The 26,929-nt window shown below is 34.2% G+C and overlaps 4 protein-coding genes across 4 annotated transcripts; 3 read left to right on the forward strand and 1 right to left on the reverse strand.

The window, feature by feature from the left end:
• The first annotated feature begins 8,386 nt into the window (after positions 1–8,386).
• On the forward strand, positions 8,387–12,026 carry LOTGIDRAFT_238259 (hypothetical protein). The gene is made up of 8 exons (XM_009049497.1): positions 8,387–8,538; positions 8,827–8,938; positions 9,281–9,344; positions 9,845–9,879; positions 10,314–10,374; positions 10,686–10,742; positions 11,180–11,239; positions 11,747–12,026. The coding sequence occupies exons 1-8, from the start codon at positions 8,400–8,402 to the stop codon at positions 11,807–11,809; spliced, it is 591 nt and encodes a 196-aa protein (XP_009047745.1). The 5' UTR covers positions 8,387–8,399; the 3' UTR covers positions 11,810–12,026.
• Positions 12,027–12,701: 675 nt separating this feature from the next.
• On the reverse strand, positions 12,702–13,251 carry LOTGIDRAFT_99828 (hypothetical protein; the record flags this gene model as incomplete). Its single annotated transcript, XM_009049498.1, has 2 exons — positions 12,702–12,881; positions 13,162–13,251. Coding segments are annotated over 2 exons (270 nt in total), but the record flags the coding sequence as incomplete, so codon positions are not given.
• Positions 13,252–13,940: 689 nt separating this feature from the next.
• On the forward strand, positions 13,941–18,879 carry LOTGIDRAFT_172613 (hypothetical protein; the record flags this gene model as incomplete). Its single annotated transcript, XM_009049499.1, has 9 exons — positions 13,941–13,965; positions 14,682–14,944; positions 15,444–15,627; positions 15,874–16,079; positions 16,555–16,728; positions 17,128–17,280; positions 17,535–17,725; positions 17,996–18,256; positions 18,813–18,879. 9 exons carry the CDS (start codon positions 13,941–13,943, stop codon positions 18,877–18,879), a joined length of 1,524 nt encoding a protein of 507 aa, XP_009047747.1.
• Positions 18,880–20,031: 1,152 nt separating this feature from the next.
• Positions 20,032–25,999, forward strand: LOTGIDRAFT_205153 (hypothetical protein). The gene is made up of 3 exons (XM_009049500.1): positions 20,032–20,194; positions 24,457–25,105; positions 25,575–25,999. The coding sequence occupies exons 2-3, from the start codon at positions 24,460–24,462 to the stop codon at positions 25,802–25,804; spliced, it is 876 nt and encodes a 291-aa protein (XP_009047748.1). The 5' UTR covers positions 20,032–20,194; positions 24,457–24,459; the 3' UTR covers positions 25,805–25,999.
• Positions 26,000–26,929: the final 930 nt, after the last annotated feature.

Here is a 26,929-nt window from a genome sequence, read left to right on the forward strand (position 1 = left end):
ACGGTATTTCTCGTCTGCTTCAAAAGAAAAATAAGGCTCAAAACGCCTATGCAGTTCTTCCGAGAGTCAGCCCCTTTCACCTCCTAATACCATTTGTATTGATTCTTTTTTTATATAATGATTCATATCACGCTCAATATATATTTTTGGGGCTAAAAAATTAGAAAATCACCCAAGATAACTTTCAGGTGCAAACACAATTCCTCATATTCGACTGGAAACGAATTAAATGAAACTAATAATCAAACAAGATTCTATTTTCGATAATTTCCTGAAATATATCAAGAGGAGTTATTTATCAAATTTACGATCTATTTTATTTTCATTTATTCGCCCCATTTAAATACATCATCGGCTATTATAGCAACGATAATTAGTTAAGCGGACGTTTGAAGCACGTGTAGTATTGTTTACCCCCCGCGTCCATGACCGAGCACGCCCCTTTAATATACCGTCAAGCCCCTGTCGTAGATGAGTTGATTAAGATTGCACACCGCCAGTGTTTTACTGTCAACTATGATACAGATAAACATCATCTTATTACTAAATGTCAAAACAAGTCCCTTCCATAACGTTATATTCAACTGTCTTTTTTACCCTTATAGTACGAATCGGTGCGAGTTACCCTATATGCACTATGGAAGTCGAAACGATACCAGGCCCAGACTTGATTATTCAGAGGGACAAGTAATATGTGCGGAGGGCCAATTATGTATATGGTATTTAGTTGCAGTAATGGAACTGGTCGGTTGTCAGAATTTTTTTTCAGTTGAGCAATCCAATTAATCGGGAGGAGGGGGAGGGCTACGTCTACGGGCCTGCTTGTACTTGGGAATTTTTTAATCCGGTTTCCCCGGATGGAACAATATACTGCGGCTTCGACATCATTGCACGCTGCATGGTATTACTCATCTTCACAATTGTCAAGGTGTAACAGACTTTGTCTTATGCCTTGACTACAATAGCCATTGTTCTTGATTTACAAAATGCAGCGATTTGATTGGATTGTACGTCAGCGAAACAACAAATCAGAGACCTTGACGGCTTATTATTCACAAACTTTCTATCGAGTGCTAAATCACTGCATTTATAAACTTCTGCGATACAAGAACAGTGGCTATTGTAGTCAAGGTATAATTCGTAATACCCTGACCATTGTGTCAATCAAAATAAGAACACTGCCGCCCTGTATATAGCTAATCTTCAAGACCACCTTTTTCTTGGACACACTGGACAGACTTTGCCTTCAGGTCACATTACCACCGACTAACGCGAAAATCAAAGGGGTTCAAATTACTATTTCATTATGGACGGTCAGAGGTCGGCTGCTGCACACAACATATTTTGACACAAGGCGTAATTTCATTAGAGAAGGAAGGATATGAGAACTGAATATATCTCTAGGGTGGATCAGTGAGGAAAGAGTCATCTTCGACAGCGAAATATTCATCTGTGCGTACTGTGGAATGGTTAAAGGGGTACTTATTCGTAGGATGACCAAAAAATTGAAATTTCTAAACTTAGCCAACAAGTCTTTGTTCATCTATGGACTTATTTGGTGTCATAACTATACAACAGAATCCCTCTATAATCCAATAAATACATAAAACTAAGTAATTTTGAAATATGCTTAGAAGCGTGTTTCAATAATTATTTAGTTTAATAGATATATCATCTTACATAGAGATTCTATTCTTTAGTCATGGTACCTAGTAGGTCCAACTGATGAATATATACTCTTATTGGCTAAGTTTGAGATTTTAAATTTTATGTCCATTCTAAGAGGTAGTATCCCTTTAAACTATCAAAAGAAAAAAGGATCCTTTAAAGCCCACTTGGCAACAACTTTTGTAGGGTGTAGAATATTTTATTTAATTCGCATGTATTTATTTTTATAGATTATCGAAGTTCTATCAATGAAAAGTATCATCAAAGGATTAATTTTTTCGTAATAATTTGTCAATTGTAATTCACATTTTTTAATTACTCATAAAAACTACAATATGAACTTGATCAAATGTGTACAAGTCAAAGATGCAATCAATATAGCGGAGTAAACTGGAATCGTGTGGGAAAAACAAACAAAATTCATGGTTTTACCACAAAACCTCATGTATTATTAGTATTTTAGTCAATCTCATTTTCATCGCAATTTTGCTTGCATTGTAAGCACGCTGTAAGCAGTCATTACAACCTAAATCATGTCCTCGGGTCAAAGTTCAAGTTGAACTGGATTTAAAGGAGCAGCTTCGACAATCGTGCGAGTCTCAGAAACAGGAATGTAGAAAGAGAAATTCCTAGTTTGAGGTATTTTGAAGGAATTATGCGATTTTTGTAAATTTCTAGTACGTCTGAAGACTATATATTATGTATATTCAATACACAAATCAAAACCCTAAATTGGCCAACACTCATCTAGTTTAGCCACTGTGGGTATCAATCTTTAATCTGTAAGAAGTTTCTGTGTGGTTGACAAGTAGAAGCTAAATGGCTATCAAAGTAGAGTTAGTCGCGTGTTCAGCACACTTCCTCTGATAAGACTTATTGAAATACCTTGTATCTCGACTCGTCTCTTATCTTCTCCACAAACTAATGACAAACCTCTCGTGTCTAAACTACCACGGGGACTGGTTGAACTAAATCCACGGACCCTCTCCCCTAGGGACACCTTAACCCCCAGAAACAAATGCAGGAACGCATATGATAAATAAAATTTCCTGTGGGCAACCCACATAAGTCCACAGGCCCCCACACAATGTAGTTGAACTTCAATTGTTATGAACTTGGGCTGGGGTCATGTGTAAAACCACATCATCGGAGGTTGTAATTGTACCTAATTCAAGGTATAATTGAGTTTTGAAGATTTTTACAATCTGTGACATTTTTTAACCGGAAGTGACATCATAATTGTCAATGCAGAAACACGGGAAGCCTTCTTTGATGCAGCACCCAAGATTATGAATATGTGTCTAAGGGACGCTTAGAGGGGTTCGGATAAAAATAATGTCAAAAAACTGTATTGCATAAGCCCAAGTGGCTGGTTTGGTCATACACTCAAAGTAGGAGACGGTTGTGTTTCTGCAACGCCCTGCTATAGATCCGCTACCCATGACACTACCCTGTGGCCGTGCCCCTAAAAAAATATGTCGGGGCTGAATTCCACATGCGGAAAACTTTATGGAGACATCATAGTCACAAGCATCCCATGAGAGAGTTCTTTCAAGAAAATTGTCGAAAACTTGAATTGATTTAATGCAATATGACACATATTTTCGGGGGAAAAAATATAAAATCATATTTTTAAATTTGTTAACCATTGTACTAACGGGGGAAGGGGTGAGGGCGAATGACTCTCTGACTCTCCGCCACTGACTCTACTATTGTTGATATAGGCTATGGAATATAATGACTCTAACGACAAAGATTACAGTGTTGATTCTAGATTACAATATCAAGAATCAAACTGCCATTTCTGTGCGTTAATTGAACTGTCAGAAGCAATAAGTTGTTATCTATATTACAATATGAATAACGAGTTCGTGAAAAAACAGGGGGGGGGGGGATATCAATAAGGGTCATTCCAATCAAATGCGGGCACAGTGCCACCCCTCCCCTATGACGCACCAAGCCTTTATCATGTTTTAAGTATGAGCAGCTCCTCTTCAACGCAACCAAAGTATAGTCGGTAGGAAAATGGATTTCGATTGACCGGAGTGAATTGCCAAATACCAAATAACTGATGCCATCAACTCCTTTTAGAGGGTGCTACTCACTAAAGGATTCTGTGAGCTGAATTTCAGGATAGGTGTTAAAGGAACACTATCTCTTAGAATGGACATTAAATTTAAAGCCTCAATCTTGGTCAACAAGTGTATATATTCATCAGTTGGACTTACCACGTACCATGACTAAAGAATAGAATCTCTATATAACACGATATATCCATTAAACTAAATAATTATTGAAATTATTGTTTCAGAATTACTTGGTTTAATTCATTATTACTTAGTTTAATGGATTATTAAGTTGTATAGTTATAGATTTATTGGATTATTGAGGGATTCGGATGTACAGTTATGACACCAGTTAAGTCCACTGATGAACAAAGATTCATTTTGGCTGTTTAAAAATTTCAAATTTTGGGTCATCCTAAGAGTTAATATACCTTTAAGGGACTGGAAATGACCAGTGTTTTCGAGAGTTGCTCCGTTATTTTGTCGCTATCTCTTCATCTATCCTCTGAAAGAATAGTGGAAGTTAAAGCATAACAGATGTGATAGAAAACCTGTTAGAAAAATTCTGTAAGGGTCATTAAAAGAGAAGTAATTACAGGAACCGTTAACTAACAGAATTAACTGTTAAATTAATCATTTTGTTGCATTGTCTGCGGAAACAGTATCTCTCGTCTAATTCCTTTCAAGTCGCCTATTTCACCTTCTGTCCTTCTCTACAAGTTATTAAAGATATCACTAGTCCCTGGTCTAGTCCCCTTTGTCCGATTTTTGACATCTTCACCAATTTTAAAGTTATAATGTAGATCACTATATAATACTGACGACTTTATATAACTATATAATACTGACGACTTTATATCACTATATAATACTGACGACTTTATATCACTAAATAATACTGACGACTATATATCACTATATAATACTGACGACTTTAGATCACTATATAATACTGACGACTTTATATCACTATATAATACTGACGACTTTAGATCACTATATAATACTGACGACTTTAGATCACTATATAATACTGACGACTTTATATCACTATATAATACTGACGACTTTATATCACTATATAATACTGACGACCTCATATCACTATATAATACTGACGACTTTAGATCACTATATAATACTGACGACTTTAGATCACTATATAATACTGACGACTTTATATCACTATATAATACTGACAACTTTATATCACTATATAATACTGACGACTTTAGATCACTATATAATACTGACAACTTTATATCACTATATAATACTGACGACTTTAGATCACTATATAATACTGACGACTTTATATCACTATATAATACTGACAACTTTATATCACTATATAATACTGACGACTTTATATCACTATATAATGCTGACGACTTTATATCACTATATAATGCTGACGACTTTAGATCACTATATAATACTGACAACTTTATATCACTATATAATACTGACGACTTTAGATCACTATATAATACTGACAACTTTATATCACTATATAATACTGACGACTTTATATCACTATATAATACTGACAACTTTATATCACTATATAATGCTGACGACTTTATATCACTATATAATACTGACGACCTCATATCACTATATAATACTGACAACTTTATATCACTATATAATACTGACAACTTTATATCACTATATAATGCTGACGACTTTATATAACTATATAATACTGACAACTTTATATCACTATATAATACTGACAACTTTATATCACTATATAATGCTGACGACTTTAGATCACTATATAATACTGACGACTTTATATCACTATATAATACTGACGACTTTATATCACTATATAATACTGACAACTTTATATCACTATATAATGCTGACGACTTTATATAACTATATAATACTGACAACTTTATATCACTATATAATACTGACAACTTTAGATCACTATATAATACTGACGACTTTAGATCACTATATAATACTGACGACTTTAGATCACTATATAATACTGACGACTTTATATCACTATATAATGCTGACGACTTTATATCACTATATAATATTGACGACTTAAGATATTTCGCTCACGGTGGATTTTTGCAAAAGGATATTTATCAAAATACGTTTCACTGATATACAATAATAACATATTAATTAATTATTGATTTATGTATTCATTTATTTATATAAAAATTTATTTCATCATTTATATACAAATTTATTTAGTCATTTATATACAAATTTATTTAATCATTTATTTACAAATTTATTTAGTCATTTATATATAAAAATATATTCATTTATTTAAATCAAATACATTCATTTATTTTATTAACTGATTCAGTTTATTTTATTCAATTATATACAAATTTAATTAGTCATTTATATACAAATTTATTTAATCATTTATTTACAAATTTATTTAGTCATTTATATATAAAAATATATTCATTTATTTAAATCAAATACATTCATTTATTTTATTAACTGATTCAGTTTATTTTATTCAATTATATACAAATTTAATTAGTCATTTATATACAAATTTATTTATTCATTTATATACAAATTATATAGTCATTTATAAACAAATACACTAAATACATTCATTTATTTTATTAACTGATTCAGTTTATTTTATTTATTTATTCATTTATATACAAATTTATTTAATCATTAATATACAAATTTATTTATTCATTTATATACAAATTTATTTAATCATTTATATACAAATTTATTTAATCATTTATATACAAATTTATTTAATCATTTATATACAAATTTATTTATTCATTTATATACAAATTTATTTAGTCATTTACAATAAGTACATTCATTTATTAAACTGATTCAGTTTATTTCATTCCTTTATTCATTCATGTATTTTACTTTTTTATGGCTTTTTGTCCTTGTTTTTGTGGTTTAAAGACTATTCAACTTATATTACGTTCCAATAAGCTACATCAATTGGTATTTAAAATTATATACCCCTTGCCCACTAAACCTCCTACCCCATCCTTCTCCGTGTCCTTTTTTAACATTCTTTAGTTATGTATAAAAAATATACAATTTATTTTATTTTTTTCGCATTATAATATTCGCATTTCTTAACTTTAGAGAGAAGAATTTAGATCCTGAAAGACTCAATAAATCAAATCTGCTTTAAAAAAAAAAAGAAGAAAAAAAAGGTACGCCCAACAAGATTGACAAATTAGATAATAAAATTATGACAACAAAAATTACAATTTAATTATATTAAAGAAAATATGTGATCTAATTTCTACTAGGGGCCCTCGTCAGATTAATTAACGCGAACGTCAGAGTGAACGTTTTTTCGACATATGGCAGTTTTGGTTGGTTTGCTAAAAACAATGCGAAAGGCATAAGAATATTTCATATCTGGTAAGAGGTTTTAGGTGATTAATCTTTTAGCACATTCTGCGTGCTATGCGATATATACATTAGAACTAGAGTATTGCCCCGTTGCACGTTTTAGCGAGGAAAGAAAAACAAAGCAACACATCGAACCATCTGTGCAGATTTTCCCTCCATTTACTCACAGTTATCCAGACGTAAACGTCAGTGACTTTACTCACTTGTTGTTGGAGACTACCTTCAAATAGTCCCGTTCACAAATCTCGCCCTGTACGAGATAGAAATTGACAGATGGCGGGAACTGGTGAACTAGCGGAAACAAACAATCGTATCAGAAATAAAACAAGTCGAAGCTGAATTGCCTCTCAAGTAGCCGACAATAAATTTAAGAATTTCCAAGTCAATTGTTATTCGTATTAATCGCCCATCAAAGAACCCGTTAGAATAAATGCGTCAAGTAGAATAGTCATTTACTCATGTTGAATTAAGCTGACCTGGTCCTGTAGGCTGTAAAGAAAGATTGAAAGTAGTTGTAGAGAGGGAGAGAGAGTAGGGGCGTGGCTTAACTAACATCGGGACTGGTTGAACCAAGACCACGGACCTTAAGAGGGTCCTCGCCCCTAGAAAATAGAAAATTAACTAAAAAGTAATGTACAACCACCAATATATAAAATAGTGAAATACAGACAGAAAATCTTCCATAAACAGGCATTAAAATAACTTAGCGACGTCTTCAAACACTTAGCTTCAGTGGGATTGCAGGAACCAGGGAAAATTGGTATGGTGTAAATTGATGCTATCAGTGTCCCGATACACATAAAATGTTTAGGAAACCTCTTTATAATCTCTCTAAATTCGTGGATTGGCTGGGAGGTCTACAAAAATCACGAGGGGGTGGGGTCTGTGTGGAATATGAAATTGTTATTTATTCGCAGTTTTATTCCAGCTGCCTTGCCTCTGTTTGTATAGTTAGCCAAGTATACCATTAATAGGGAAAACAGACTCCGAAACAGTGATAGAATTTGTCTCATATAAATGGCGATTTATCGCGCCATGTTTAATGAAATAAAAATCAAGCTTTCTTTTTTAAAATATTTGTACTGAAGAGATATTTTGACGGAAGAAATTACATCACATCGACATCGACAATCCCTTTAAATTATGTTTTTGAAGGGATGTAACTCCATTTAACAACCTGTAAATAGAAATAATTACTTGATTGTCCAGACCTAAGATAGCCAATGAAATTTATCAATGTGATTAAACGTCTGGTTAATCTTATCGATAAAGATGGAGTTGTCGAGTTCAGTTTTGGAAGAAATAACACTCGCAGGCGACAATGCTCATATTTCAGACAAAGTTTTTAGCGATTTGGTGAAGCATGCGTGTCAGGGACTGCTGTCAGACAAAAATAAGAACAGCGTGGCGGGTGAGGAAGCACGGAACTGGGCCGAAATGCCAATGAACGTTTTCAATTGATAACAAATTGAAAGTAGAACTCCACGCCCCTTTTACTTTTGATTACAATATTTTAAGCTTATAATACCATGCCAGTGTTAAAGTTGACAATTTTTTTTATTGGTTCTGTCATTGGTTTCTTACACATTAGTATCAGCTAAGCCCTGTATGTTTTCAGGTCCAAACCAGAGCTTCAGATTTCACCTGATTTGGTACCACAAATGTGAGGGAATAACATAAGTTTATTTGCATATTTCAGATGAAGCAATTTTTAAAGATACAGATAAAGGCAGTTTAAAGTCAGCCTACAGTGGAATTATCACATTATTAACAGAGGCAACCAAATGGGATGTTGAGTCATCTTCCATAGGGTAAATCTAAACCATCTACCACTGATGGCTAAATTTCTGATTTTTCTCATATTGCCATTTTTCAGCTATTTTTAAATTCTAGTTATGATGACAGAACAAACATGACAGAACAAGTTCCATGTCCTCCATTTAAAAGTTCCGGTGGACACAATTACTGGTTACTGAAGTTCTGTTATTGTAGTCCTTTTAATGCCCTTTAGGGTCACTAATATTCTTCGGATCCCCAAATAAACATGCAGATTTTTTTACACACACACGTTTGGTCTTCTACTTCTATGACAATCAACACTAGTTGGTCTGACTGTAGACTGATGTTGAATATTTTGTGTGGTGTATTTTCAGGGCGTTATTAGAGGACTGTAAATATACCACTGATAGAATCAACAGTTTTAATAATATTTATTTAGTAAGTATCTAGTTTTAAAGATTTAGAGAATATATGAAGGCTTTGGGCTTAGTCAGTTGGAGCGTTGGTTCTTGGTTCTAACTCTAGTACAAGGCGTTTTGAGTTTTAGTCTTAACATTCCAATGATGACTTGTTAAAGTGACAATTGCCATTTTTGGTGGTTGATTTGGGTCTCAAATATTTTTGAATGGAAAATCGCATAATTCCTTCAGAAGTTTGTCATTTCTGTATGGAAAAGAGGCAAGTCGTCATTTTAACTTTCAACGCCGCATGATTCTACACACATAGAATTGAAGCTCAAATTTTGACGTTGAGGCGTGAACACTATTACTGATCTGCTTAGCTAAAAAATTCTCATTTCTGAGACTAAGGTACGATTGGTCTAACGGATGGTGAGTCTGTCTCTTTAAAGTTTGGCATGAGGAAGGCTATGAATTTTTGTAATATTTGATCAGTATTATGCATTGATTCAATTAAAAATATGTCTTTTTCTATTTCAGTCCAAGAAACCTTTAATACAGATTTTATTAGGAAGGTCAGTTTCAATGTTTCAATGCCAGTCTCCAGGGATTGGGGGGTACAAAAGACTCACTGGTGGGGGGGAGGGGACAACTGTCAAGGCTGAATTAAAGCCAGTCATGGAGTGTCAGAGAGTTCTCCCAATTGAATCGATTTGGTGCATTTTCATACTTATTTTGGGGCAAAAACATACAAAAACTCTATATTTGAATTGGTTTAAAATTAAGTGGGGGTACAATAATTGGGGGTGCAAACCATTTTTGTAGCGGGGTGAATTGTTGCTTATTATGCTAATATATATATACATTTTGGAACATTCTTGTGAGATATAATTTAAAATCTTGATACATGCTTTTTTTTAACTTTTTCAATCCTTGTCCACAATGGACCTGAAGTCAGGGGATGAGGTATCTTGTCTAAGTTGATGCCAGTAATATTGTGTTATTTCAGTATTGGTAAAAGTCCACCCCACATAGTTGATGTAGATTGGAGACTCGATTATTATATAAAGGTAGGTTTTTTTTTTTTTAAGAACAACTCTTGAAAGCATTGACTGTGGAATCAGAAATAGATATTGGGTTATCACCTTCATCTTATGATGCTGACACGTGTTTGAGATATTCAGTCCTCATCAGGACTGCTAATTAAATTTATAATATTAAACTTTCTGTGTATGTGAACACATTAGAGTACTTTGTAAGCTAGTAAAGCAATTATTTAGACATTTGTATTAGCTTAGGTTAATATATGATATTTGAAAGTTTCTCTTGTAAGAAACACTTGTTTGAATTCTGAATTCGGAATGTATGATATATTTTTCAGAATAATCATCTTGATAAAGTTAACGAACCAGTTTATTTAATTACACTTAAAACAGAGGTGAGTTTATAATTCTGATGTTGATCACAATTTTTGTTGTTGTGGGGTCGTAGTAAGTGATGTTCCAATCGTCGCCGACAATCCATTAGCTTTTATTGAAAGTTAAACGATGCTAATAATGAATTCCTAACGAAAGTCGCCAACGTCTGCGAATGATTGAATTTTTTTTGTGTTGAATGTAAAAATAAATTTGCATTTCGTGTCGACAGACATTCAATAGCTACTACCAATGTTTTGCCAGTATGTTGTTTGAATTTCGCTTTGCAATTCAGATCGTTAGTACTTGGCTTATTTATTTAATTACCTGCACCAAAAATACTGTTTTCATTTTTACAAGATTTTTAAGAAACATTGAATGTGGCGTAAATCAACTATTTTCAACCGATAGCCCATCACTAGTTAATAGTCAACTTACTAATTACCATTTATTATTCCAGGTTGCTGGTCAATCAGAATTACAAGAAGTTCAGTTTTCATGTTCCCTGGAACAATTACAGGTACTATTTCCATTAATTTTTCTCCTTGTAGTGTATAAGAGTATTCTCCCTTTATCCCTGTCACATTATGGTGGCGCTTGATTGAAGAGGTTCCTTCTGTTCTTATTCTGTCCTTAATCAAACAGTGTGAAAGCTTATAGTGTTACATTCAGAATTTTCTCATCTATTTCCTTCTCCGCCATTTTGAATTCTGTCTGTACTTACTATTTTTTCATGTGGAACGCATTGAGAACTGTTCAAACTTTTTTATTGTTCAGAACTCGCCAATCGAGCGACACCATATTATAATTATAAATTTCTTTTTTACCACAAGAACACCATTTAAGCCCAGCATAACACTTTTCACAATTAAAATCATAAACCTTACTCTACAATTCAAACAAAACACTTGTAAGACAAGGCCAAGGAAAACCTCTTCAAATAGAAATTGAAAATTTGCTTCTGTTGGCACTATTTTAGTCATTTTTTGATGCAAACCAAATAAATGCCTTTCTTTTTTCTTTTAAGGATTTAGTTGGAAAATTAAAAGATTCTACAAAATGTTTGGAAAAACTGGGGCAAATGTCATGATGCTGTTCTAAAAGTATTGTTTGAATCATGGCTTATTTGTTGGATCAAAATAACTTTAATGCACTTAATGTGTAAAATACTAGAACTAAATTACTACATTGTGAACTGATGCAGTGAATGAATATGTCATTTGTGTTTAGAGAACACAAACATAGCATTATATCCAAACCCCAAACAACATCAATCTATTGAAATAATAAAATTATCGTAAACTTTCGATTTTATTTGTTTGTTTCTATTATATAATATCTATCAAATAAAGCAATAGCACTCAGGGTTCAGTTTAAGTGGTATCGCATCGCATATTTCCTTTTGATTAGCTAATCTTAAATTTATCGTGACGATCTGGGTCCTGGGAATCTAATCACATTGTATATTTGAAGATTTACTACTGGAACATTATAAATTGCTACCAAATTTTCAGGAAACGTAAATCAAAATTTAACTTGATTAGTTAAAACTAAAATTTGATGTTATAAATTGCTAATCAAATTTTTCAATCTAAATTGAATCATGATAGCACATCTAGCACTGTACAATATATCTTATTATAACATACTAATAAGCCAACAAATAACAATGTGTAAAAAAAATGGCTATTCTAACCCTTTTTTATACCACAAGCACTATGTTTGTAGTTATTTGCATCCTTTTCCCCAGAGAGTTCACATGGCCAATATTAATTTGGTATTTAGAATCTAAACTTTCACATAGCTACTTATCCTAGAGTGAACCTGACATCCATTTCAGAGAGTCCACATAGATATTTATGTTTGTCAACTAGGTATCCCTTACAGAGAGTCCACACAATTTAAAATTATTATATGATATATTTATTTTTTAGAGTAAAAGACTCTGTCCAAAAAATATAATTTTTGAATCATCTGATTTTTCTTTGGATATGTTCTTGTTTATGAGTGCCGTCACAAAATGGCCGATTATTAGATTGTTTACAATTACAAAGCCAGTAGTTTTTGGTTTCATCTACTGTGAAATTCAATGGCTGCCATTTGTAATCTGTTTTTATTTCTTGGTATCCCCATAAAACTTTATGGCTTCCGTCACAAAACGGCTGAAAAAGTGAGAAAAGGTTGTTTTAATAATGACAACTCTGATTTATTTTTTTCAAATTTCATATTACTGAACAGTCCTATAACAGTCTAATTAAAATTAGACCAAACCTTCGTTCCACTTTTTATTAGCTTTTATTTTGAATATAGCCGCTTCAGTTGGGGTCATCATAAATGCTCTAACACACATTTATTCAATTTTCCAGCCAACGTTTGTCCTGATATACTACCATAACCGCCACAGGGTAACAGTTTATTGCTTAAATGTTTTCAGCTACAAACCTGTGTTTTACTAGCTCCACAAAGACACCAGTAATATTTTTTACCGGCTTGCAATTCTATCTGAAACGGTTTCTTATCAAATATTTTTCCCTTGGGTGGGTTGGTAGTGTACTCATCCACAAACTGAGGATTCTCTGGATGTTTTTTCCATTTTTTCTGTCCTTTTATTCTAGCAGACGTCTGTAAAAACAAAAAAAGGAAGTTGGTTGAGTAGTGACAGAGCACATTAAAAGGCTGTATAAATCCACTGTGGTCTAAATAATGAACAGGCTTTTCTCCCTTGAGCTTCAAGCATCGTTTTCGGTGACGATTTAGCATTTACAGAGCATCGCATAGACATTCGAAGCCATTTCCATGTATTGCAGTACAAAATTTATATAACAAGTTTATCTTACATGGAAATAAAGTTGCATTCCCATTAAACGAGAAGTATTTAATCCGACAAGCTTTTGCAACACAGTGGGCAGCGCCATCTTGAAGGACCGCACTAAATAAATGAAAAGAGTTGAACTAAAAAAAATATCTTTTGATTCAATTCTTATTTTCAAAAACGTATTTTATACATTCTCTTTTTCCAGGGCAAAATCAATCATTCAATTTTGATTTTGATGAATATTTACCCTGGAAATTTTGACAAATCCTAAAACGCCGGAAGTTTATCGCGTTACAGTCGTTGCTGTGTACATTTGCTTAGCAACAGCATTGTCGACAACAATAAGTCTTGTCAAATTTTCATTAAAAGCCAGTTGCATGCTGTAGAACGTTACAGAACTGCAAAAATGAGCCAAAGACAAGTATTACAAGGTAAGAAAGCCGGCATCCTTACATCGATCTTATAGATCATGCGAATGTCTTCTATTTTTCGAAAGAGAATTTGAGAAAACAAGGGGAGGGGGAAAAGTGATGAGCGACAGTGATTCCATATGGATAGCCTAGTGATTGGCTTCTTGTAGTAATATGATAGACCTCTTGAATTGAATAATGATTAGAATCTTGACATAATCTAGATCGATTTATTAATAAAGGGGAAGGATTGAAAAAAAAATCCCTAGATTTTTTACCAGTTTATTAGATTTGTCCTTGCCATTAATTTTATAGCCTAGTAACTTGTTGTAAACTTGTAGTCAAAGTTGCAGACTAATGCTACGGTCTAGGCTACACTTGCTCTAGTCTAAGGACTTGTCTATCAGTATCTTGTTTACACTGTATAGACAAGTTTTACAATCAAATTGTGAACTTACCGTGCATTGAAATCATTCAAATTTGAACTTTTAAATAGAACAATATCCATGCTAAAGTCCAATACTGTCAAGACCAAGTTAAGTTTTGTTTATTTAGATCGATTGAGTAAAAATTAAGTTTTCTCCGTCCTATTCCTGAAAGCCATTAGTGCTTGTTGTCATGGTCAGGGTCATGAATGTTCGTAGTGATTGAAATCTAGTAACTCATCCTGAAATAGGGTCCAATAGTGGGACCGACTAAGTGGCTCGAAAATTTAGAAGACGCATTTTCTGTTTTAGTTTTTGAGCAGTATCAGAAGTCTCGAACACAGTTTGTACAGACTGTGGCTGAGTTGGCTTCCAGACCACAAAATATAGAAACGCTTCAAAATGCTGGGGTTATGTCCCTTCTGCGTCCATTGTTGTTGGATATCGTACCAACCATTCAACAAACAGCAGCTCTAGCTCTTGGTAGACTGGCTAATTATAATGATGATTTGGCTGAAGCTGTTGTAAAAGGAGATATACTACCACAATTAGTTTATTCTTTGGCTGAACAAAACGTAAGTTCCTTAAGTTATTCCTGGGGTTGCTTGATTGGTGATTTCTGAACGTTTGGGATTCATGGAATCAACAGAACATTCAATAAAACAATTTGGAACATACTTCAGAACATGTTGCATATGTGCCGAAAGAATAGTAGTTGCAGACAGAATTCAAAATGGCGGGGAAGGAAATAGATGGAAAATTTTGAATGTGACATATTCCACTACCATACTGTTCAATTGGGGGTAAAATTAGAACAAATCGAATCTGCTCATACCTCACCAATCAAGCGCCATCTGCATTATTAATTTCTATCAATTTTACACATGGTAGGCCCACTCATATTATTTCTTTTAAGAGTGGCCAGAAGAACTTATGGTCTTAGCAAAGTAAAAAGTTTTAAAATTTTTTCCATTTAATGCTTCATAAAAGAAAAATCAGGAATGCAAGCCAACTAATGCTGCACTATCATTATTTTGTTACTAAAAATAAACTTATGTCTATTGTTTTTTTCAGAGATTTTATAAGAAAGCAGCAGCATTTGTATTAAGAGCAGTAGCTAAACATTCCCCCCAGTTAGCCCAGTCTGTGGTAGATTGTGGGGCTCTGGATGCTCTTGTGATCTGTTTAGAAGAATTTGACCCAGGAGTGAAAGAATCAGCAGCTTGGGCTTTAGGTTACATTGCCAGACACAATGGAGGTCAGTTGTATTTCCATTATAAGAATTAATAATCCCTAACCATTTCTGATCTTCAAGTTGTCCAGCAGACCTAATGTTAAAGATGAAATCCAGATTTTAACAAATATAGTAATCTGATTGGATAACAAAAATCTAAATCTAAAATCAATTTTAGTGAATGACCAATCAGATAATTGCAAGACTGAAGTTTTTCAGAATAAGGTCCCAGATTATAAGGCTTTGATGTTTGATCATTTTCATTTTCAGAATTAGCACAGGCAGTAGTAGATGCTGGTGCCGTACCTTTATTGGTATTGTGTATTCAAGAACCAGAACTCTCACTCAAAAGAATTGCAGCATCAGCCTTGAGCGACGTCTGCAAACACTCTCCAGAACTTGCCCAGACTGTGGTTGATGCTGGCGCCATTGCTCATTTAGCACAGATGATTCTAAATCCTGATCCCAAATTGAAGGTCAGTGAAAAATCTAAAAACCAAACTATTCATGGTTCTTTTAACCTTATTTTCTGAGATTAAAGGGGAAGTGTGCAAAATTTTCATTTTGAAAAATGCCTTAAATTATAACTGAAAATCTTTCTAAAATATGTTGTTTAAATTGTTAATTAAGCAGTTTGACCTAGTTTTGGTGTTTTGCCTTTATAATAGCTTGATATAATTAGTTGAAATCTTATACGAATGCGAAGGAGACATAATTCTCAACAATTAGATGTTTATTGTACAGTTTTCTAAAGGCTTCCAAAAAGCATAACGATAGTAAACTTTTTTTTATAGTTTGAGATTAAAAATTTTTACGACTGGAATTGTTTTGTTTGAATTTTCAGATACACTAAGGTTAAATTCAATGTTATTCTGCAAAAAATTCACTTCAAGTTTTAAATTGTTTCTTTTCCAGTTCAATATATCCTTAATATAAAATCTTCTCTTTCAGCGTCAAGTATTTTCAGCATTAAGTCAAATGGCAAAACATTCAGTTGATCTAGCTGAAATGGTGGTGGAAGCTGAAATCTTCCCTGCTGTTCTCACATGTTTAAAGGATCCTGATGAGTATGTGAAGAAAAACGTAGCTACTTTAATCCGAGAAATAGCAAAACACACACCAGAGGTAAGTTTATTTAAAAACTTCACCAGGTGTTATTCCTAAAAATCTCAAAACTGAATTGAAGGACAGGTTCGCTATCGGTTTAACCAACCTAACCTTAGTCTCAGAAACAGGCTATGTTTGTCAGTAATAGTGTTCACATCTCGCCGTCAAAATTTGAGCCTTCAAATCCATGTGTGTCCAGAATTATCTGCGTTAGAAAGTTAAAAGGAGGACTTGTCTTGATTTTAAATGTATGCAATTTTTGTACATTTTTAGTCTTTCTGAAGACCTTACACACATTCAAGAACCAAATTAACCCCAAAATTGGCGAATCTGTCCCTTGATATATTCTCTTATGATACCTTTTGCCAGGCAAAGGGAGCTGAGTGTAGTTACTAATTCTAATGATTTATATTTCAGTTGGCCCAGCTAATCGTGAATGCTGGTGGTGTGGCAGCTGTTGTAGATTATGTGGGTGAGTCGAAGGGTAACGTACGTCTGCCTGGTATTATGATGTTGGGCTATGTTGCTGCCCATTCTGAAAACTTAGCCATGGCTGTCATAGTGTCAAAGGTATGTATTGTGAACAGAAATAAGCAAATGTACAATTGTTGATATTTGGACAACTTCCACCGACAGTACTTCCTGTTACACAATGAGAAAAGCGAAGTGTGTTGAATGATGCCAATTCTGAGAAAAACGATGGTATTCGCATGTATAAATGTATTTGTGCATTTGTGTATTAGATAATCACTTTTAGAAGTCATAAGTAGGAAAAAAAACTGATCAAATTATACAATATTGCAAATTTATTTTTTTATTTTTAGGGTGTGGTCCAGTTAGCTATAGCGCTATCGGAAGAGCCGGATGATCATATCCAAGCTGCTATAGCGTGGGCACTAGGACAGATTGGACGTCATACACCAGAACATGCTAAAGCTGTAGCAGTGGCTAACGTTCTACCCAGATTATTACAGTGTTACCTAGAGCAGATGTTTCGGAAGATTTACAGACAAAGGTAGTGTAGCCAGATTGTTTACAATTGTTTAATATTCTACTTTATATTTAAGAGTTATGTCCCCTTAGGTCTCTTGATGGAAGGGATTTAGAATTTGATCTCTGAAACACTGGCCATTAAATCAGAAATTTTCCTGTGTTTATCATGATCATATTAATCTAATTTGCATTCATGAGTTATGTACTACCTAGTGGAAAAGTTTTAAGACTAAGCATATATGAGTCAACTCATTGAACAGGAGTGTCTAATTTAATTTAATTTTTTTCAGAGTAAAAAAGCATTAAAAAATATTCTCCAAAAATGTGTTCACCTACCAGCGTTAGAACCTTTATTACACGATGCACCACCAAATGTCTTGAAACACGTTGTCGGGCAATTCAGCAAAGTTTTACCCCATGATACAAAAGCCAGGAGGCTCTTTGTCACCAGTGGAGGTTTGAAGAAAATACAAGAAATAAAGGCAGAACCAGGATCAGCATTGGCCGAATATATCAACACCATTAATAACGTCTACCCAGAAGAAATTGTCAAGTGAGTTTTTGAGACTTTTCAGAAATTTAAAAAGTTAAGATGCGTCAGCGTGTGAATTGAGATGCTAAAAAAAATTTGTCTTAAAGGGATTGTAAAAAGGTTTTTTTTTAAAAAAAATTTGTGTATTGTGGATTGATTTTTTGAGAAGTCTGATTCCTGCAATTCCACTGAATCTAAATGTTTGATAATGTCACTAATTGTGTAGAGCCTTATGTGATAAAACATATCTTGCGATTAGTGATGTCATCAAACACTTAGTTTTATTGGAATTGCAGGAATCACAGAAGTCTGATTGCAAATGGATGCTATCAGTGTCCCAGATACACATAAAAAATATAGAGAACCTCTTTACAATCCCTTTAAATATTTGAAAAATCTTCAAAAAGTTATGAATATAGAAACATGTGTATCTGGCTTTAAGTGATGCTTAAATATTATTTACATATATTTTGTCCTTCTTTTGTCCTATTTTGGTGCTCAAAATGAGCAGAAATGTAGGGTACATAACTTTAATTCATTAATTGTTTACTGAACTATATATTTGATCTATTTTCAGATATTACTCTCCTGGATATTCCGATGCTTTATTAGACCGGGTCGACCAGTACCAGCCTTCAGCTTAAACTCCCCTATACTGTTTTTATTTATATTTTATATTTGTTAATATTAGGCCTTGTCATTTTTATCAAGTTTTTTGTGATCCACCTTGCAATTGGTCAGTAGATTTCTCATGATTGTTTGGAATGACATGGTCGGATTCATCAGGGTTCTGTTACACGAAAACGTTACCAGTCAGGTTCATGAAAACGTTAACTTAAAATGATTGACGAAAAGCATTCTGTTAAAATGACAAGGCCTGTCACAAGATGTTTTAAATAAGACAATAGTGCGAACATCTTAAATTTTTAACTTAACTGTGATATTCCCATTTTCATCAACTAAAATTTTCCTTTCTGCTATCTTTATTCCAAGAATTTCTTGGTTTTTTTAGTCCAAGGGCAAGTTATCTTGCCAAATTTCGTTCGTTTTAAAACAAAAATTCTGAAATGTAGAGGATTGGATGGCAGAATGGAAATGTTCACATTAATGTGTCAAAAATGAAATTGAAACTGTTCAAAGATTTATATTTGAAAATTTTGTCCCATCCTTTTTGCTTTTAAACCTTGTAACTTATCAATGTTAAAAATAATGATATTTGAAAATTCAGCTGTTGTAATAAATTTTTGAGACTATTGACATTTAAAGTCATCATAATCTGGTCTAGTTTTTTTTCTGGAAGTGGATGAACAGCAGAAATTAGGCTTGAAATTTAGTTTGAATGTTTGGATTTGAGCGGTTGACATGGTGGAAGTCAATATTTATTTTCTAATAAATGGCCAATAACGAAAGGGGGTAAGCCTACACTTATTACCCACAGGTTTAATCTACAGCAGCTCTCGGAATCTCTGAAACACCAGCAGGATGGAAAAAGAAAAAACTATATTTTACAAGGATAACAACTTAGGTTCACAATTAAGGATCCTTTCTACCAGCTGATCCTTGGCCAAATCTCTTGGTATTGATCTTGCCTGGATTATCCATACAGCTGGGTCGATTGGAATTGTGAATGAATATGGCTTAAAGACATTGATATGTTCAGATTTGAACTCGTTTTACTTAAAGGCTGAAGAGTTACCGCACTTAACGAACGCGCTAGTTTTGACTGGTATGTTAAAGTCTACAACAGCGTCTAATATCCAGTCCTGTCTTATCAGGCGAATTGGGTCAAGTAAATAGACCAACCCAGTTAACAGAAACATGGCAACATCAAGGCTTGTGACGGCTGTCACTTGTTAAAAATATATCCCTATCGATTCGGCTCAACTCAACGAAAAAGTTTATGATAAATTTATCGGATGTTTAGAAGAGTGTAACGAATGAAATTCAGCAGAAAAAAAGGTTTGTGTTGTATTTCTATCTAGATGTTTATTTTTCAATGCTGAACGACTTGAAATTTAAGGATGTTCGAAAGCATGTTGCCACTTAAGAGTCGCATATTATGCATCTAAAAACTTGCAGACGAGAATCACACTTACTGAAACAACAAAGTAAACAAAGCAAAGTTGCTGCCTTTAATATGCAATCGTAAAATGATATACGTATATGCAAATGATTTCTGCTTTTCTATTTAGATTTTGGACCTTGGCCTTCCTAACATTGATCATAATTATGTATAGTTTATCTCTCTTGGGTATACACTATAGAAGTTTTACAACCAAAGTTTCAACTATCGTCAAGGAAGTATTTTGAAATACAAAAAGTCTCTTCTCAAGTTGTTTATATTCATGTATTTGACAGTGCCATAAGGTCACGACATAGTTTCGGAGAATTTCGACATAGTATTTTTTTAGAGGCTTAGTTGGAATCGTGAATCTTATGTACCACGAATTTAGTGGTATCGTATTTCATTGGCGATTCTTAGAATGAAACTATAGCCTCAATGGCGTTGTTAGGAAATATTTGTGTGGTGGGTGCGAAAAGGGTCCGCAGGCAATTTCGCCACTATGTAAAATGAAAAAAAAAAAATGAAATTAGGGGGCCTAAGCGAGGTCAGCTTATTTCTGCCATTGACGTAAACCTTCATTTCATTTGTAACGATTTAAATAATGTCCATCCACAAGCAAATTCAAAAGTTTTTTTTTCAATCGGACAGTTTTTGATTGATATCTTATAGCTACATTCTTCTTCAAAATAACGTTATGTCATGAAGTTGGATATTGCCGTATCAGATCTATCTGAAATAGATACTTTAATACATTGTTTGAGCCGCGGGCCGCCTGTATCTCTGAGATGATTTATAACTATAAAGTTATCAAACACTTATGTCACTCCTTTATTGAGTTGTCAACTGTACCAGCCCATATAGCATTTGAAATATTATGAAACTTTCATTTGATATAACTAGCAGGTGTCATTAAGGCACAAATCATTATATTATATATTATATAGTCGTCTGTAAGGGACAAATTCGCCATTTTCGGGGATTGAGTTGTACTAGTACTAGAAATGTACGAAAATCGCATCATTCCTTCAAAAATACCCCAAACTAGGAATTTCTGTTTCTATTTTTTGTATTTGTCTTTTCTGTATTTTCTATATATATATATATATCATAGTCTCACGAAATGACGAGTCGTCTTTTTAATATTCAAACGCGGATAATTCTGGATTTGAAGGATCAAATTTCGATATTGAGCTCTGAACACTATTACTGATTAGCTTAACTCAACAATTTCCGTTTCTGAGACTAAATTGGTCAAGCGGATTGCAAATATGAGGGATTTTCAACTATGCGATTTAAATTTTAAATTTTATTTTTTCACAATGATCCTTTGTTGACGTTTGTAAAGGCAAACTGTAGTCAAGGCACGTATACATTGAAAATCATATACAAGAATAGAAGACCTATTTTTAGAATTGAATAATAAGCAATTCATTTATTCAATTATTCAATTTAAAATGGGCCGTTTGTTCTTTATATTCGGTAATATTACCCATGTCAAAGTTCATCATGATTGTTGAATTCAAAGAGATACACTTTGTGAAATTATTCACGTATTTAAAAGGAGGAAGGTAGTTGGATGACAAGTTAACGTTTGCTTCCAGCGGATATATAGCGCAAACTAGGTATTTGTTGGTAGTCGTAGTATGTTGGTATAGTTGGATTGGTTCAATTAGGATGATTCTGTGCTGTTGGTTTTGGTAGTTAAAGGTATATATAAGCGTCTAATTTTTGGCTTGGAATGACGGTGAAGAGCAGGCTACAAAGCACATCATGGCACCAGTTTTATTAAATTAGAACTTTTCGTTCCGGTTTTATATTAGCTTTTATTTTGAATATAGCCACTTCAGATGGGGTCTAACGGCAGCCCTGTTGAAATTCGTCATATTTACCTTTTGACCTAATTCGATGACTTCTGCTTTAACCATCAAATTTCTTCACAGACTTATTTTGAAAGTCCATCTTAATTGAATGAAAACGAACCGATCTTTGACCTATAAGATGGAAGTGACGACCGATGTTAATCATTTTTTGACGAAAAAAACTCAATTTCATTTCAATTTCATGACTCAACAAAATTGAATTATTTTATCAATATTGTTGTTATATTTGAGTAAACCAGGCGAACATGATTTTCCAATTAGTTTAATTGCCTGACGTGATACCCAGTGCATCTACTTCGTGTAAAACTATTTGATAGTTGGACAGTGGCCTTTCTAAAAATCTTTCGGTGAGGGGGCCCAGTAATGACCACAGGATTGTCACGGGGTGCTACCAGACAAGAATATTTCGGTCAGGGGTGGGGGACAAGTGTTGAGGCAAAATTTAAATTGCAACAACTCTGTGGAGATGTCATTAATGCCTTCGAATTTTTCAACCTGGTTTCCCCCTTGTCAGTGATGCAGGTAAGAGGGGCTGACATGGAAAAAGCGTCTAGTCGTTCGGATGGGACAATAAACCGAGACTCCGTGTGCTGCAGGCTGTGCACGTTAAAGATCCCACGACAGTTGAAAATCGAAAAAGAGCAGGCTAATGCCGCTGTCTTGGCAAAAATTTCCCTCATTGCACCCTGCATGACGTTGCCCGTCTTCATTAGCCCACATGGTGCAGAAAAGTAGGCCGTAAAACTCCATTCATTTCATTTTTGTGGAGACGTCATAGTCGCTAGCCTCTCATTGAGCGTTTAAAATAAAGTTGGGGTACAAGTGGGGGATGCAACCCACTTTTCTAGCGCGAATGTTGTCGAATATTCTACATAATGTGCGATGTTACTGTTGTAAATTAAGTAGGTTATGTCGTGGAACTGGTTCTGTAAAGTAGGTTAAGCCAATCGGATTATTTCATTATTTCATTAATAGGCTAATAAAAATCTCATAACTAACTTTAAGTAACAAGATAGAGTAGAATATAAAATGTTGTTTTACATCTTGGACTAATGAAATAAAATGGTGCTAACCATTTCTGTGCTTTAGGGTCAGTGGCCCAACTACCCAAGGGACTGATTAAACCAAGTACATGGGCACCCACCCTCTTGTGGAGCCACACCCATAGAAATATTCCATCAACAGGCAATAAATTGGTATACAGAAGGGTCTTTTCCCTTTAATTCTATAAATAACCATATGGTATTAATTTAATATCATAATTAGCAGTACGTTAATGAAGCAAGCTTGCCTATTATATTTTATGTAAAATTACAACTATAGAGGCGTATATAATATAGTTCGTTTTTTGTTCCATACGTCCTGTAGAAAGCTATTGGATTAATTATTGAGTGTAACTGGCTTATGAGTTTTATATCATTCGAATGTTGACAAGGATATTGGTAGGATCGAAGCCTTTATTATTCAGGTTTGGTGTTTTTTTCCGTGATTTGTTTTGCTCGCTGTTTAGGATCCCATATTAATAAGCTCGACCTACTGTATAGTAGATCGAAACATATGCCCCTATTTCAGTCTCTGCTGATAGATATTTTGAAAGTTGTAGATTATTCCAGTCAATAACTGTCATAATATCTATCATAGGCTGGAATATGTAGATGTTTCGGACTCTACTTTCAGTAGGGTTGGGGCAAGGTTTCGACGTTTGATCTGATTTTCGTTTATGCTTTGTTCGCCGGTGGTGATTGGACTTAGCTTTATACGGTTGTAAATTCTGGTTAAATTTTCTGGAGACAAGGGTGTACCAGAGGCCTTAATTATTGGTAGGGTAACATCAGAGTCTAGGTTTGTTTGTTTTTTTTCTTCGCTCTTTTGGATGATGTATTGATTGGTAGTGTTGGATAGTAGCTTATTAGCCTAAGCCTATTATTATTCCTGCTTGGTTTAAGTTTTCTTTGCAAGTTTGGGCGCACAGTAGCTTAGTTTGGTTTCATCATATCTTGAGTTTGATTGCAATTGTTTCAGATTCTTGTCTTAGATAAGCCTTTCAGCTTTCTGAGGTACGGTACCTAATATCTTGTGTTGCGGCCACCGAAAGACGACATTCTCTTCAACACGTCCGAAACAGCGATGCCTAGATGTAGCCCAATTATCCCTTTCAATGGTGGATTTGGTATTCTTAACGATAGTGCGCCTAGAGATAGTTTATATGACGTACTAAAGCTGGGCCTTAATGGCGTGAGTTTCTGATATAGCCTAACTTTCATTTTATCTTTCAGAAAATGTGGTGGAAAGATATACTGATTGGAACCACGTGGATAGCTCGTGATGAGCAGACACACGATATTCCCGCCATTTTAGCTGCTATTTTCTTCTACGTAGTGTCGTTTATCATCTGCTACGTCACGTTTCGTATAACGAAGCTTATCCTTCCAGAATCTATTCATTCGCTTACCACAGAATTTGTAAAGACATTGCTCGTGTGTACCTATCCTTATGGACATGGGCTGGTTCGGTATCATTATGGAAACATCGGATATTTCTTCACCGCTGTGCCTCTTGTGGTCCTCACGCTGTCCCTCTTCCCCCAAGGCCTGTGTTCACCACTTAGTATTTTTGTTCTATTTTTGAAGGGACAAATATCACTTTTTAATCTCATATTTAGAACAGTTATCCAGACGCTAGGTGCCTTTACGTCGTACAAGTTAGCCATGTTTGTGTGGTCATTCGGCGTCCATTCAGAACACACTAAACAATTCCACGCCACTTTGTGTCAAACCGATCTCAATGTTACAGTACAAGTTGGATTTCTCCTGGAACTTCTGTGCGTTGCCTTTGATACATGGTTAGGTTTTAAAAAGCTGAGCAAATCAGATTTGGTGGACAGCACTATAAAGATCGCCAACAGCACTTTGATGGTTTGTTTAGGTGAGTTACCCGTATTATTAGTAATCAATATATCCGATCATTCACCATACAGTAGATATCAAATTGTGCGTTTTTTATCAGCTTTTATTTCTAATATAGCCACTTTATCAAAATTATTTATTTTTAATATAGCCACTTCAGTTAGGGTCTAACGACAGCCCTCTTAAATGTTCGTCAAATTAACCTTTTGACCTGACTCGATGACTTCTGCTTTAACCAATCAAAGTTCTACCCTCTTCAGTGCTTGCATTTTTGTAACGCGGTGTTTATCAGGTTATGTCAAAGGTTAATTTGACGAACGTTCTACAGGGTTGTCGTTGGACCCCAACTGAAGTGGCTCTATTAAAAATAAATAATTTTGACTGTGAAAAGTGTAATATATTTTCTTCAATCTAAAATTGAAATTGAGCAAATACCAATCCTTGTCATCAAATTCCTCCCAAAAACTCAAACTTTACTTTTCTTTCAGGTGTTCACCTAACAGGAATGTACCTCCATCCAGCTATGGCGTCTGCCTTGACCTACTCGTGTCAGGGTTCCTCAGCCTTCGACCATATCGCCGTCTACTGGGTCAGCGCCTTCATTGGTTGTTACCTTGGTTACATATTACATCACAAAATCAAAATTACCCGGATGGATACTCACGATCTCCGACATCGAAAAATGAATGGCTCTGGCGACACTAAGAAATCCAAATAAACAACGACAAAATCCCCCGTAACACAGTTCACTGCGAAAGTTCCTTTTGCGCTCTGCAACAGATTTGACGGAAACTACCGAGAATTACCGAATGCCAAAATAATTTGTTTAACCACCAGTTTACCATGTTCTTGTTTTTATCAAATGATGTTAAGTTCTTGAATTATATTATTCTATTAAATTGTTTCAATTGTTTGTTGCTTATTTAAAAAAAATCCTTACAAGACGGGTTGAAAAATATAGTCTGTTATAGCCTGTCTAGGCTAGTTAAAGACGTCAAATTCCAACTGGAAAACTAATCTAATTTAATTCAGCTTTTCAGCTAATTAATTGTAATTGCTATACATCAATTCACCAAACGGGAAAACGGAATGATTGAAGTTAGAGGTTAAAGTAGCCCCAATAAATAACTTAGCCTACATCTTTAATGGATTTTAAGGTTTTCAAAAAAAATATGTGTCGAGGACACTGATAACATTTTATTTATTGCATCATTCCAATATTCAATCAAAGACGTCTGTGGTTCTTGCAATTCCACTAAAACTAAGCGTTTTGTATACCGTCACCAATCGCGAAGTCGCATTTTGCGCGTTCAGTGACGTCATAAAACACTTAGATTTCGTGAAATCGCAGGAGCCACAGATGTCTGATTGAAAATTGGAATGGTGAAAATTGATACTATCAGTATCCCCAATAGGGCTTTCACATAAAATTGTCAGAAAATCTCTTTATGATCCCTTTAAAAAACAACCCTTTATCGTGGCGGTGGGAGTGAGGACCAAATCGTTTTCATAACCCAAATGTTCCCTCACACACTAAGCGAAAGTTACTCTCATACAATTGCGATGTATAGATAGATGAAGGATAAATGGTTACTTTTTTTAAAAAAAAATGCCTCTACCATCCCTTTTATTATTCCAAAATGGGTTTCTTTCCCTTCAAGTGATATTTAACTAAGAAAGACTACAGACCGATATTAAAATAAGAATAACGTCATTAAATAGACTTACCTCCCTTGTATTGAAACCAAACGATATTCTGATCAGAAAGCAGAGATCACAGAAAAGCGTTGACAGACGATCTACGACTGTTATTTGTTTCGAAGTCATGTTAGAATCAGAGAGA

The sequence above is a fragment of the Lottia gigantea genome (assembly GCF_000327385.1).
Source record: "Lottia gigantea unplaced genomic scaffold LOTGIsca_137, whole genome shotgun sequence".
Lineage (NCBI taxonomy): Eukaryota > Metazoa > Mollusca > Gastropoda > Lottiidae > Lottia > Lottia gigantea.